Source organism: Gigantopelta aegis, chromosome 5 (genome assembly GCF_016097555.1).
Source record: "Gigantopelta aegis isolate Gae_Host chromosome 5, Gae_host_genome, whole genome shotgun sequence".
NCBI classification, from domain to species: domain Eukaryota; kingdom Metazoa; phylum Mollusca; class Gastropoda; order Neomphalida; family Peltospiridae; genus Gigantopelta; species Gigantopelta aegis.
Genome location: NC_054703.1, coordinates 26,144,542 through 26,158,581, shown reverse-complemented (window position 1 = coordinate 26,158,581; position 14,040 = coordinate 26,144,542). Strand labels below are relative to the sequence as shown.

Below are 14,040 nucleotides of genomic sequence, written 5' to 3'. Positions count from 1 at the left end.
ACCAGACTTTCCAACGAGGACCCAAACGCACGTGCTCGAAATGATGTTAATGGACGACGTATGAAGTAAAAAAGAAAATAATACTTAACATACCTTCATGACATGTTTCATCTCCGGCTATTGGGTCTAAAATATGAACAATAGCAATATAAATAATCAGTAATGAAAACGAAAGAAATGTTTTATTTATTTAATGTATTTTCCTACTGTCTTATTTGTGTCATAAACAGGGCTCACATTGGAAATAATTTAATTTAGCGAAATTTTTATGTGTTGAGAATTTCCTAGAAGATGATTGAAAAAGTGTTCATTTATACCACATTTTATTAGCCAACTACTGAATGTTGTAGCCACTTAGTATATAAAAATAGCAATTGGCTAATATGGTAATGGTAATGGAGAGGGAGAGCCCTGCACAGCTACCCTAAACAACGACCACCCCCGGGATTTTTTTTCTACCACCAATATACCTAACCCCCACCACATACACACGACCACCCCCGGGAGTTTTGTTCTACCACCAATGTACCTAACCCCCACCACATACACACACGAAAACTCATACGCGGATCCAAGGGTGATGAAATGGTGTGACACACTCGCCCACCCCAAAAATTCTAATTGCCACAAACAACCCAGTATTTAGGTCTCACTACACAGATGTCATCTGCCATTGAAACCCATGTTAAACTGCCCAACTTCAAGCGAAGATTGCCCATAGAACGGGTTCTCGTTGGCACTAACAACATACACCATTGCGAACATACATTATATAAGCATTTATATTCACTCCAAAATTGTGAACATTTCCGTCTCAGTTTTTTGCTATATAACCACATCTGGCTGTAATACCGGTCCGAACAGGTGGTTCATTAATCGATTCACTCCGGCTGTCACTTGCGCTATATACCCATGTCCCAAAAGTTCTATGCACAATGTTACAAAATAACATACATTAAACATACATATTGTTTTAATTCTTCACCATTCCTAGAAGTGAATATGTGAACCATAACATGTGTCACAATTAGGAACTATAGTGGACCGTGATGAATGAACTCTCGCCCGGAAGTGATCTGTGTAGTGAGACCTTAAAGTCTAATGACCGATTTTGTCAAACTTGGTTTGAAGTCAGTTTGATAATTTGGGTCATTTACACCATGAAAAGCTATACTAGAGCCGTGTAACTTATGAACTCTAACCAATACACCAAAAGATAGATGCACCATACCATCCAATAAAACTTCATATCACATTGTTACTCCTTGGTCATCCACACAATAGTTGGTCATCAAACAAGCAGCCACTTTATGGTAATGTATGACCTTGTTGGTAGTTCTGATATGGGGAACATACAAAGAAGCTAATTATCTAGTTAGTTCATTAAAAATATTAGTTTCCATCAATTGTTGCAATGGGCAACAATTGTTTCATAATGAAGTGTTGAAATCCTGTTTTTTTCTGTATATTTCAGCATGAATGATGAATGAATGAATGTTTAACGACACCCCAGCACGAAAAATACATCGGCTATTGGGTGTCAAACTATGGCAATGCAAACAAATAAAGCGATGATCAACATCAATATAAAAATTCAAGGTTTAAACAAAAACAGTGTAAAGAACCGTGCAAAAATACAAATACAAATATCACAGAATTTTACGGACACTGAATTTTACACCAAACTTCAATTTGTGCTGTATTGGCCATTCTCAAAGAGAATGTTACACCCCTGCACCACGGTGAGGTTACAGCACGCGCAGGGGATTTCAGCATGAAGATCCACATATTATTAATGGCAGATACAAATTCTACTTTCATAGTAGAATACTATGTTATATATTCACAATACCATCAAAACTGTTTGTCACTATGACTGTACATTCGAAAAAAATCATTATGCACTAAATCACAGAAATTAGGGTGAATTTGGATATTGACCTTGTGACCTTGAATTTTGACCTTTTACAATGAGAAACTCAGTGTTAGACACTCATATCAATTTATTTATTACATGTAAGAACACTAGAATATACATTTTGACACACACACCCCTAAAAAATAAAAATAAAAATAAAAATAATAAAAATAAATAAAATTGATATGTTTGTTATATTTACCCAAATAGGGCCCCCATACGCTTGGCTCAAATCCACATCGATGTAATTACCTTTTATAAGGATGCTACACTAGTACATTTTCATTTTGGCTTGCTAAACGTATATATTTTGGGATAAACAGTAATTTCATGTTTTACATTATGGTCTCACTACACAGATGTCATCTGTCATTGAAACCCATGTTAAACTGCCCAACTTCAAGCGAAGATTGCCCATAGAACGGGTTCTCGTTGGCACTAACAACATACACCATTGCGAACATACATTATATAAGCATTTATATTCACTCCAAAATTGTGAACATTTCCATCTCAGTTTTTTGCTATATAACCGCATCTGGCTGTAGTACCGGTCCGAATAGGTGGTTCATTAACCGATTCACTCCGGCTGTCACTTGCGCTATATACCCATGTCCCAAAAAGTCGATGCACAATATTACAAAATAACATGGGCAAAATACAGCCAGAAGGCTTACCATTAAACATACATATTGTTTTAATTCTTCACCATTTCCTAGAAGTGAAAATGTGAACCATAACATGTGCCACAATTAGGTAATATAGTACACCGTCATCAATCAACTCTCACCCGGAAGTGATCTGTGTAGTGAGACCTTAGTAGTTCGATACAATGGATGTGTTGGGGTTTAGCTAGGAACATGTAATACTTTTGGGTCAACTTGTGTTGTGTTTGTTGTTTTTAAGATTTTAGTATACATGTAAATTAGTGTACTTTGGAATACCTTGGGTAGGGTTTTATAAACGTTGCACACTTCCCTTAGAGAAGTCTACATACAATCGGAAATTGCGCTCGCGCACACATGCGTACAAACCAACAAGACATTTTCAAATACAGTAAACTACTCTTATAACGAACTGGAAGGGATCGTGCTAGTTCGTTATAGCAGTAATTCGTTGTACACATTTGCATAAGTTGGTTATTAAAGGGACATACCCTAGTTTTTAAACACTAACGCATATTTGTTTACCATTATAACCGTTTTTGATAACTCAGATCATACTTTACTTAGATTTTATTGTTTAGATTATCAATTTCCGTACATTCAAAGTCACCTAGTGTTTTTAATGTCACAAAATGCATTTCTCATATTTTTAAAAACGCACGTGCGTCTGAGAAGTAACAGTTATGGAGTCGAGTTTTAGTCCATTTTTAGAGGGTATTTCACAATTTCAAAGTCAAAGTCTCATGTTTCACTCAATTGTACCTTTATCCAAATGTTTTACAGGTTTGTAGATTAAATAAACTTAGTGTTAATTTTCATGGGCTGAAACTAGGGTCTGTCCCTTTAATGTATAGGTAGATAAAACGGGACTTCACGATCAGTTCGTTCTAAGCATGTTCATTTTAACGTATAAGTGTACTTTACTGTACGTTAGTGTATGACAGAACAGAATGTGGAAAAACCCTGTACAAAAACGTGCACACATGCATACAAACCTGCAAGTAATTTTAAACACGTAACTGTATAACAAGAGTCACAAGACTAGAATGCAATTTTGTGCTCTCAAATGGCTTGTTCAACCCTTCATTACCCCCTCGTGACCTACCACTGTCACTCATTCCAAGAACAAAGCAGTTTATACGACCTTGCTGGTGTTAATATATGCATAATTAATTATAATGCCGTAAACCGAGACACAACGCTAGCTTGTTTATTCCCGATAGGCGATAAATTATGATAATTACCTCAGATGTCACTCAAACATGACAACTACGTCACAGATTATTGTGTACAGTGTTTTATAGCCTTGTATGGCGTGAACTCGGGGCGACTAGACAGGGAAAATGAGATGACGTCACCGAGTCTCGATTATAGACCGTTTGCGTCGCGAGGGAACCTGGTGAATATATTGCCATATAACTCTATAATGACTGAGAAAAAAGAAAGAAATGTTTTATTTAACGACGCACTCAACACATTTTATTTACGGTTATATGGCGTCAGACATATGGCTAAGGACCACACAGATATTGATAGAGGAAACCCGCTGTCGCCACTTCATGGGCTACTCATTTCGATTAGCAGCAACAGATCTTTTATATGCACCATCCAACATACAGGGTAGTACATACCACGGCCTTTGATATATCAGTCGTGGTGCACTGGCTGGAACGAGAAATAGCCCAATGGGCCCACCGACGGGGATCGATCCCAGACTGACCACTCATCGAGCGAGCGCTGTACCACTGGGCTACGTCCCGCCCCTGTAACTCTATAATGATTGAAGTTTAAAAAAATTACGATCTCCTCCAACACTCCCCCAAAGTTCCATTGGCATTCCGCCTCATATCACTGGCCCCCCCAAATGGATTTTCTAGATCCGCCACTGGCAAACTACATGCTATCCCGTATCAACTTCAGTCTAGTAGTTGCCGCTACAAAACTGTCAAACAGCAGACTATTTGTGCGGATATATTTCCGGATTTGGGTCAACTAAATGGGAAGATAACTGTATGCTGCCTTATGTGTTGCATTGTGCCAACTATTTACGGAGTAAAAACAGCTGCGGCTCTGATTGGTAATAATAATAATGTGACAATTGATTCTTTGTGAAAATACTATTATCTATTTACTAATAAATAAATACACTTTTATTTGTCATACAAGTATTATGCAGTATACACCAGAGATTGAAACTAGTGCAGGGTACCCCCACAAATGAGAGTTGCTAATAAAAACGTTAATCGAATAACTTAAATGGTATGTGATTTCATTTTGTTGCAGGTTATGTATGTATGTATATACAGAGGATACTCCCCGAGTGTCTTGTGATATCATAATTGATCAGCACGAGTTGATAAAAGTATGAAATCCGAGGCTTGCCGAGGATTTTTATACTTTTACAAACGAGTGCTGATGAACTATAATATCACAAGACACGAGAGTGTATTCTTTTTATCATCGGTTATCATTTGTTTCATTTGCGACAATTGTAATCAATGTCAGTAATGTGGGTTGAATGTCACTATATTTGACAGCGGTAGACTCGTTAACTAGTAGAACGACAGTGGCGTGACGTCACTAATGATAGGTTTAGCGCTGAAACATACACAGTGACGTAACAAAATAATGTCTTGTGATTACAATTTGACCAATCAAGATTATAAGAAGCGATATCTCCTAGGAGAATATCGCAGGAGACATCGCAAATTATAGTGCCAGCGATATCTCCTACAAAAGCCTTTAATGGATGATAGAAAAATATTTTTATTATATTTTAAATCCAAACCAGCAAAGAGTCTTATTTTTGTGATTATATCCAATTAAGGTTCGAGCACGCTGTCCTGGGCAAACACCTCAGCTATCTGGGCTGTCTGTCCAGGACGGTGGGTTATTAGTGGTTAGTTGTTAGTGAGAAAGAGAAAAGATGGTGTAGGGGTCTTATACCTACCCACTGAGCCCTTAAGAACTCGCTCTGGGTTGGAGACGCTACCGGGCTGCGAACACTGTACCTCCCGGCCTGTAGTCCGATGGCTTAACCACTGCGCCACCGAAGCCGGTCGTGCTCGAAATGATGTTAATGGCCGACGTATGAAAAAGAAAAGAAAATAATACTTAACATACCGTCATAAAATATTTCATCTCCGGCTGCACCTACCTGGAGCCGGTACCGGGCTGCGAACCCTGTACCTACCAGCCTTATGTCCGATGGCGCAACCACGACGCCACCGAGGCCAGTAAGGAACTATAATAGTGGCACGTGACATTTTTCCTTTTAAGTCCGTCGGCTTAACCGCTACATCACCGAGGCCACTGATTAAATAATAATCCGATGTGTCCTTTCTCTCATAATTTCTCTCCCCACAACATGAATGTCTGTCCGAAACTTTCGTCACCAGTAATGACAATTAATGACTCGTCTGGGGTTAAATGACGTGCCAGGTCATGTGACGTAAACACCGGGGAACCAACACAGTCCTGCACACAGAGCTTGTTACGTCATCGACGTCATCTCCCTCGTCATGAAGACAACGGTATAATGCATCGGTAAATCACCCAGGGAGCAGAACGTGAAAGATGGCAGTGTTGTCGACGCCCGGTACAGCATTCCTGTGGATACTGATTCTAAACGGTGAGTTCAGATTTGATTAACTAAATTTTTACTTTATTAACACCACACCAAAATCTGTCAAGAAACAGAGGATACTCCCCGCGCGTCTTGTGATATCATAATTTATCAGCACGAGTTGATAAATGTATAAAATCCGAGGCTTGCCGAGTGCTGATAAACAGAGGATACTCCCCTCGTGTGTTGTGATATCATAATTTATCAGCACGAGTTGATAAAAGTATGAAATCCAAGGCTTGCCGAGGATTTTTTTGTTATACTTTTATCAACGAGTGCTGGTATATTATGATATCACAAGACACGAGGAGGGGGGGGGGGGGGGGGGGGTGTTAATCTTTCATTATCATTATTTTCATTTGCGACACTTGTAAACAATGTCAGTAATGTGGGTTGGATGTCACTATATTTGGCAGTGGTAGACTCGTTAACTAGCAGAACGACAGTGGCGTGACGTCACTAATGATAGGTTTAGAGCTGAAACGTACAAACTGACGTAAAAAAAAAGACGCGATATCTCCTAGGAGAATATTGCAGGAGATATCGCAAATTATAGTGACAGTGGTATCTCCTACAAAAATATTTAATGGGTGATACACATGTAATTGGATATCGTGTACAGTATAACTAAACTTACACTATGTGACAATAACATTGTAAAGAAAACAAGCAGAATTATACATCTAGTACTGCATCGCTGTGAATAACGATTCTGTGAGTTCAAATTTGAAGTTGCATACTCTGAAACCATTTATAAATTATACTTGCAGTAAAATAATAAGAATCATACATCCAGTTCAACAGTGCTGTAGACTGTGCATATTGCTTCTAAAGAGCAAGTTCAAGTTTGAAGTTACATACTCTGAAACACATTTATCTAGTTCAACATTGCAGACATTAGATACTACTTGTTAGATACTACTTGTCAGAACTGAAATTGCATGGTCTAGAAACCAAAAACATTTATAACAATACTGGTACTTTAAATTTGTCTAGACAACTAGCTATATTTTCATAATAATTCAACGAAACTGTAAAGAAAATAATCAGTTCAACAGTGCTCTAGATATTGATTCTGTGAGTTCAAATTTGAAGTTACACACTGTACAAATTATACTTGCAGTATAAGATATCGAAGTTGAAACGAGAATTATATAACCAGTTCAGCATTGCTGTAGACGGAGTTCAGAACTACAATTGCATGGTCTAGGGTGTATACTACTAAATCAAATCCCATAGACGACAATAGTAACATATGTGGCTAAAACTCCTACCTGTAACGTATCAATCGACATAAACGCCACGGATATAAATACTACCACCCCTCACCCTTAAAGTGAATCACAAAAAAGTGGGTGTCAAGCTGCTCATTTCTGAGATAACAGGTAGCGTCTATGACTACCCTAGTTCCGCACAAAATTTGAGTACTTTTTTTTTACAGGTACCCCATACATGTTCCAAGCACAAGGCTACTTGACACAGTGGTACTAGATGAAATAAAATTGCATACATTTTTAGCCCAGATGAAACTAAATTTTTTTACAACCAACACACTCACATTTATAACCAATCACAGGACTTGTGGTGTTCACTTCTCTATCAAAAGTTCGGTGCACCTCGAACTTTGACCCAGCCGGAAGTTATTTGGTTTAGTACTACCTCTAGGAACCATGGAATTTATTGTATAACTATACGTTTACTTATACTTTAAAGGGGCAGTCCTGAGTTTACAACCATTATAATGCTTCCGACCAATAGAGCCTTTTCGATGACGTAACATACACATTAAATATATTTTCTTATTTAAAATATCTGTGTCTGTATTTTCAAGGTGTTTGTTGTTGTCTTAATGTGTGTAGTAGCCCAAACCGGATTTTACCTTCCAATAGTTTCGTACGTACGAAAAAATATCTATCACGAATTATAGTAAAATCTGAATACAACAAACATTAGTATGCGACCGAAAACGCATTCAATATACAGACACTGGTATTCTAAACAAGAAAGACCAGCCTCGGTGGCGTCGTGGTTAGGTCATCGGTCTACAGGCTGGTAGGTACTGGGTTCGGATCCCAGTCGAGGCATGGGATTTTTAATCCAGATACTGACTCCAAACCCTGAGTGGGTGCTCCGCAAGGCTCAATGGGTAGGTGTAAACCACTTGCACCGACCAGTGATCCATAACTGGTTCAACAAAGGCCATGGTTTGTGCTATCCTGCCTGTGGGAAGCGCAAATAAAAGACCCCTTGCTGCTAATCGGAAAGAGTAGTCCATGTAGTGGCGACAGCGGGTTTCCTCCCAAAATCTGTGTGGTCCTTAACTATATGTCTGACGCCATATAACCGTTAATAAAATGTGTTGAGAGCGTCGTTAAATAAAACATTTCTTTCTTTCTAAACAAGAAAATGTATTTAGTATGAAATAGTAGTCGCCAACAAGGCTCTGTTATCGCAAACATTTTAAAATGGCTGCAAACTCAGGACAGTCCTTTTAAAAACACAGACATTTGTCTAGAAAAATGGAAACTGTTTACAGTATAACTATATTCTCGTAATAATTCAACGAAACTGTAAATGCAATAACCATAATCATACATACAATTCAACAGTGCTGTTGATATTCATTCTAAAGAGCGAGTTCATATTTGAAATTACATAACATAAAAAACACTTATAGCATAATTATATTTATAACATAATCATTACATAGCTAGTGTATACATTATACGTGTATGGACAATAGCATATTATCTCGCCTTCATGTAAAATTCTTTAATCTCATAGGTTGTTGGACAAATCCCTTATACACCTGTGGGCAGAGCCAAATTCTCTTATACCCCCGTCTGTAATTTCCAACAGTTTCCAGCCACCCCAGTTAGGGGCCATTCAAATATTACGTAACGCTTAGGGGGGTGGGGGGGTGTACGTCCAAGCGTTATATGGCGTTACAAGGGGGGGGGGGTGTACTGAACAGCGTTACGTAACAACATTTTGTTTTCTCTTAAACGTGCTATGCCATGGCAACAATATATAATGTAGGTTTTTAAGAAGTAAATGTTAACCAAAAACAATTTTAAATCAGGCTGAAATGCTTTAATACACTAGATATTTTAATTTTGGTTTTCCCAAGGAGATTCTCGGGATTCAGGTGAAAGCAGAGGTGTGCCGTTAACAACCGATATATTGGTTGGAACTTCTAATCCATCGATGTCAACGTCGTCCTCATCAAGCCATTCAAATTCCTCATTTTCCATATATCGTATGACGCACATCAGTTCTCGCTGACGCTTGGCAGCCAAACGTGTAGGGCGGATACGATGCACGGCTGCTTGAGCTTCGTGGTTCAAAGTCGGATATTTATTTCGGCACATTCGGGAATGGGATGTCATCGACTTGATGGAGGCGTGATATAGACCACACCTATCACAAATACGTTTTTGTAGTTCACTCTGTAAGCTTGGACATGCAAAGTCGTATGGTAGTCCCTTAGCAAACTTGTTCTTTGTTCTTGTGGGAAGAACTGAATTCCCTAGTACTAAATGTACAAAGAGTGATGGGAACCGTGCCGTTACATCATTAGTGCAACACATCAAGCCATCTTCTGTCTGCGAAAGTGGCATAGGAGGGGGCAGGAAGCGCTCCTTGACAATGTCAAAATATGAACTTCTTGGCTCCTCACAACATGAGTGGTTACGACATTTCACAATTTGCAGCATGTACTGGCTTTCCCGTACATGTTGTTCATGCCACAGGCGATTTTTTTCCAGTACAGGGTCGTCAGGTTGACTTGGAGGGATGTATTCTGCTACTGTTGGGTACCCGTCAATTACAGTGTTTGACCATACTTCAGCTAGAACGTTTGCAGCATGTTCGAAGTTTTGTTTTTCCATCTCATTATCCACCGTTTCACCCTGTGGATTAAGATGACTTCCGAAATGGTCGTGCGGCAGTACAAGTCCTGCAATATCATGGCTAAGCGGAGCCATGCGTCTCTCGACACGGTTGAACGCACTCCTTCCGGGGGCATTTGTTGCGATGAATAAAGCATCCAATTTGTATGAACAGAAGTAATCCACTGCACACTGAATGGTTTTTGTGTACCGAGGGTTTTCATCTGGTCCTCCATCCACAGTTATTATCATAATGGGTTTCGGTAGTCCATCTTGACAATACATGCTTTCTCGGAATTCAGGCAAGGATAGAATACGTTTCATATCATGCAAGTGATGCAGCGCAGATGATGAGGAATGTTTAGCACTTCGAATTCCCACATACGTTGGCCCAGAATAAGTAACACGGGACTATCAAAACTGTTTTTTCCAATCGATATTGCTGCGATCACTGATGGTACCAACTTATGTTGAGCAGCAATGACAAAATCATGATCACTTAGTTTGATTTTATACTCCATGTGCATGATCAAAGGTGCCTGTTTATTGGCGGCGGTCAGTCCTATTGGAACTCTCGCTTTGTCGTCCTGTGAGTAAAAAAGTGACTTCACCTGGTCCTAGAAGTGATGCCAACTCTTCCAAATTGGAAATGGATGCTCGAGCAAAATACCTGTCCTGGTGGCGAGAATGTTCATCGTTCTGTGCTCTAATCAGTTTGACAGGCACAGTTTTACAGTGTCTCTTACCCTCTAGAGTTGTAGCATTTCGAGGAAGAAGCCGAAGGTATACTGCACTTCTAGATAAATGGATCCCTTGTTTCTTCAAGGAGGCAGTCAAATCATCCAATGTTCTGACCGTCCTGATAACTTCAGAACGCCGTCTGTCATCTGCCGCTGAACCGCCTATGGCAATATCTACAATCACCTTATGCAAAAGATTCTCATCTTCAACAATTGGTGGCCGACCAATGGTTGTTCCTCTTAGATGTTTGCGAGTTTCATCATCTAAGTCCTCCAGCTTTCGTTTGAAATTATCTCGATAGCGCTGTTGCCTTTCTTTGTTTTTTATACATTTTTTCATATCCAATTTTACTCTATCCAGTTCTGTCTGTTTTTTTCTTCAGTTCTTCACATTCTGTCTTTGAGAGCAATCCTTGATGTTTTTTCTTGTACAAATTGTTAAGATCCTCATTTATTTTAGATATAGCAGCTTCAAGTTTTTCTTGCTTCGGAGCTGTATGAACAGTGGTTTGGCTTTCTTTTACTGACTGATGGGTGTCCTTTTCTTCCTCTCCAACGATCGCAGTGTTTCCATTCATCTCAGATTCATCATTCACACCCGATTTTTCTAGGTCTGTTTTTGGAACCTACAAAAGATAAATTAATATGTAGGCCTATCTGTAAAATTAATAATGATTTTAAAATACGATAAAAAATTTAACACTCACCATTATATATATATATATATATATATATATATATATTATATATATATATATATTTAAATACTTTGTCACAAGGTATCAAGTCAAAATACATTGAAACTGATGCATTCAGTGTACTGGGGAGGCCAACTGCATATACCATGTTTTCCAATTTCTTCTCATTTTCCGAAATAAATCAACTCAAACCTTTATTAACAGTTAAACTAGAGACAGCGACTTCAATAGGCCTACATTTTTTTGGTATACACTGTATATTGGTATATACATTGACATGATATAACTAGATAAACCTTTATATTTTCGGTCACTGACCAAAAATATAGGTCACGTGATATATGCTCAACTCGATTCGATACTTTGTTTTTCAGCTACATACTAAATATATCGTTAGTTTTAATACAGTATCAATAAATGTCCTTTTGTGTTTCAATAATGAATCAACATTTATAGATTTATTTATTTCTCAAGAGCTTAGAGATGCCTTTTGGGACCTACACAAATGTATAAACTTAGTAAGTAACGTTTTTTAAAAAACAAAACAAAAAAACAGTCATCTGTCATGTATGACGTCATACTGCAAGTGCGTGCTGGAATAATTATGATAAATTAACAATTTGGTATAAAACAGAAATTATAATGACTTTTATTTTACTATTCTTGTTAGGATAAATAAAATAACTGGTTACTGCCTTAGGATATAAAATTTATCCTGATCAGGTCGAATGAAGAATGCCGCTCAGCAGAGCCTCTCGGCATTAAACCATTCTAACCTTCGCAGGATATTTAAATCCTATATCTATAAGGCCGTAACCAGTTATTCTTTATCTCTAAATATATATACCTATACATTTAAAAACACACTTGTCAAATGGTTGGGTTCGAACCTCTTGCACTGATTCGAATAGCATTTGGCAGTCCACAACCACAACCACTCGGCTTTCGATATAGGCCCTGACTGAATATACAGGGAATCAACTTGCATATAAAAATATATTGTGTTTGTTATTTCCAACACATTTTATTTAGGCCAAACGAAACTGACGTTGCCTACCTTTGACCAAAAAGAAAACAAACGTCCTCTGCGTTTCATTTCAAGTTGTTTCCATTCTTGAAGCTTTCTAGAGACGTGCCGTGTGAGATCCTCTGGTTCCTTCTTCATTTCCTTCCAAACTTTAGCAACTTCAAGTTGAACCGTCTTTTTGGACAACTCTACGTTAGCTCGTCCATACCCTTCAATTAGAGATTGGTGTAATCTTTCTCTGTCAACCATTTTAAAATGGCGAAAGTGAAAACGTGCTTTCTTTATCCATCGTACAGCAATACGTCACTTTATTGACGTCATCATAGCGTTCATGGGTATAAATATACATTGCCACGTTGCTTTGTCTGTGTTGGGCGTGGAGGGGGGGGGGGGTATCTCCGAGCGTTACGTAATATTTTGGGGGGTGTATGGTCTAGCGTTACAGAGCGTTACAAGGGGGTGGGTGGGTGTCTAATTTTGACAAAAATAGCGTTACGTAATATTTGAACGGCCCCTTAATGCTAAAGCAATAATTTTTGTACTACATATATTCCTGATAAAAAGAAAGTGGTTTTATTATTATTATTATTAATATCTGTTTCAGACAATTTCGTATTACAAACATGAAGTTAAAAACTCGTTTATCGATGGAACTATTTTTCGTCACTGGCAAGTGGTTTCCTTCGCGTCCGCGTGGTACGGCTCCGTTAATAAATTGTTGATTCCCAGTCTGGAGCTCCACGCGGTAAGACTTGTTTGTTTCGCTTGTGCACACTGCACGTGCTTTCGTGTGCTCGACTTGGGGGTCCTTCATTTCGTTGTTTTTGTCAGCGAAATTAAGTTTTCTACTAGGATGTATGCGGCCATTGGAACAGATTGAACGCTGGAACGCTTCTCGTTTCGACAGTCTGCACCACCAGGTTGGATTCTTTTTCAGCGAGATTCCTCGCCTCCACGTTTTTCTCCGTCTGACTATGTTGACTTGTTTTTTCGTGACTCGTATGACGGCCATTCTGCAGAACGCCACGGTTGTTCGCGTTTAGTCTCTACATGTCCGAGCCTGTCCTAGCAGCACTGGAAGATTGACCGCCTCACTCTAAGAAGAAATAGGAAGCGGGGTCGGCCCCTACTACTCTTTTTCTAGACTTTACATTATTTTATAGTGATACCATCTCGTATCCTCCGGAGTCGGGCCCGTCCGCACCACTATACCAACCCATGACGACTGGACTATACCCTAGTCTGATACTCTACTCGTTCAGACGGATCCGGCTTCTCAAGATCTGTATTTCAGCACAGCACTACACCTTCAACGTCTATCGACTGTCAATCTAGGGGTTTTCTTGACGGGATGCAACCCATCTCGTCCCTTTAAGCTGTGCACCCAAACGGCCTTAACGAGGCCACTCGCGTGGACATATCGATCGGACTTTAAACGTTTAGATCTGCGTTCAAAATTTTATGTCGAAATTACTTC

At 38.9% G+C, this 14,040-nt stretch overlaps 2 protein-coding genes across 2 annotated transcripts in view; one reads left to right on the top strand and one right to left on the bottom strand.

Annotated features, from left to right (window-relative positions):
* Window positions 1–6,055: 6,055 nt before the first annotated feature.
* LOC121373524 overlaps window positions 6,056–14,040 on the top strand; it is a 35,005-nt gene continuing 27,020 nt past the window's right edge. The window contains exon 1 of the mRNA XM_041500197.1: window positions 6,056–6,214. Within this exon, the coding sequence (XP_041356131.1) occupies window positions 6,160–6,214 (55 nt within the window). The 5' untranslated portion in view covers window positions 6,056–6,159. The remainder of the gene's footprint in view (window positions 6,215–14,040) is intronic.
* LOC121373526 lies at window positions 10,715–12,912 on the bottom strand. The gene is made up of 2 exons (XM_041500199.1): window positions 12,594–12,912; window positions 10,715–11,464 (listed from the first exon to the last, which is right to left on the bottom strand). The coding sequence occupies exons 1-2, from the start codon at window positions 12,810–12,812 to the stop codon at window positions 11,192–11,194; spliced, it is 492 nt and encodes a 163-aa protein (XP_041356133.1). The 5' UTR covers window positions 12,813–12,912; the 3' UTR covers window positions 10,715–11,191.

What these genes read in the sequence shown, in the direction of transcription:
- LOC121373526 (XM_041500199.1), bottom strand. Translation starts at nt 12,812, where the DNA reads ATGGTTGACAGAGAAAGATTACACCAATCTCTAATTGAAGGGTATGGA. An exon ending in TGTTTTCTTTTTGGTCAAAG is followed by an intron (nt 11,465 to 12,593) that starts GTAGGCAACGTC and finishes TATCTTTTGTAG; the next exon opens with GTTCCAAAAACAGACCTAGA.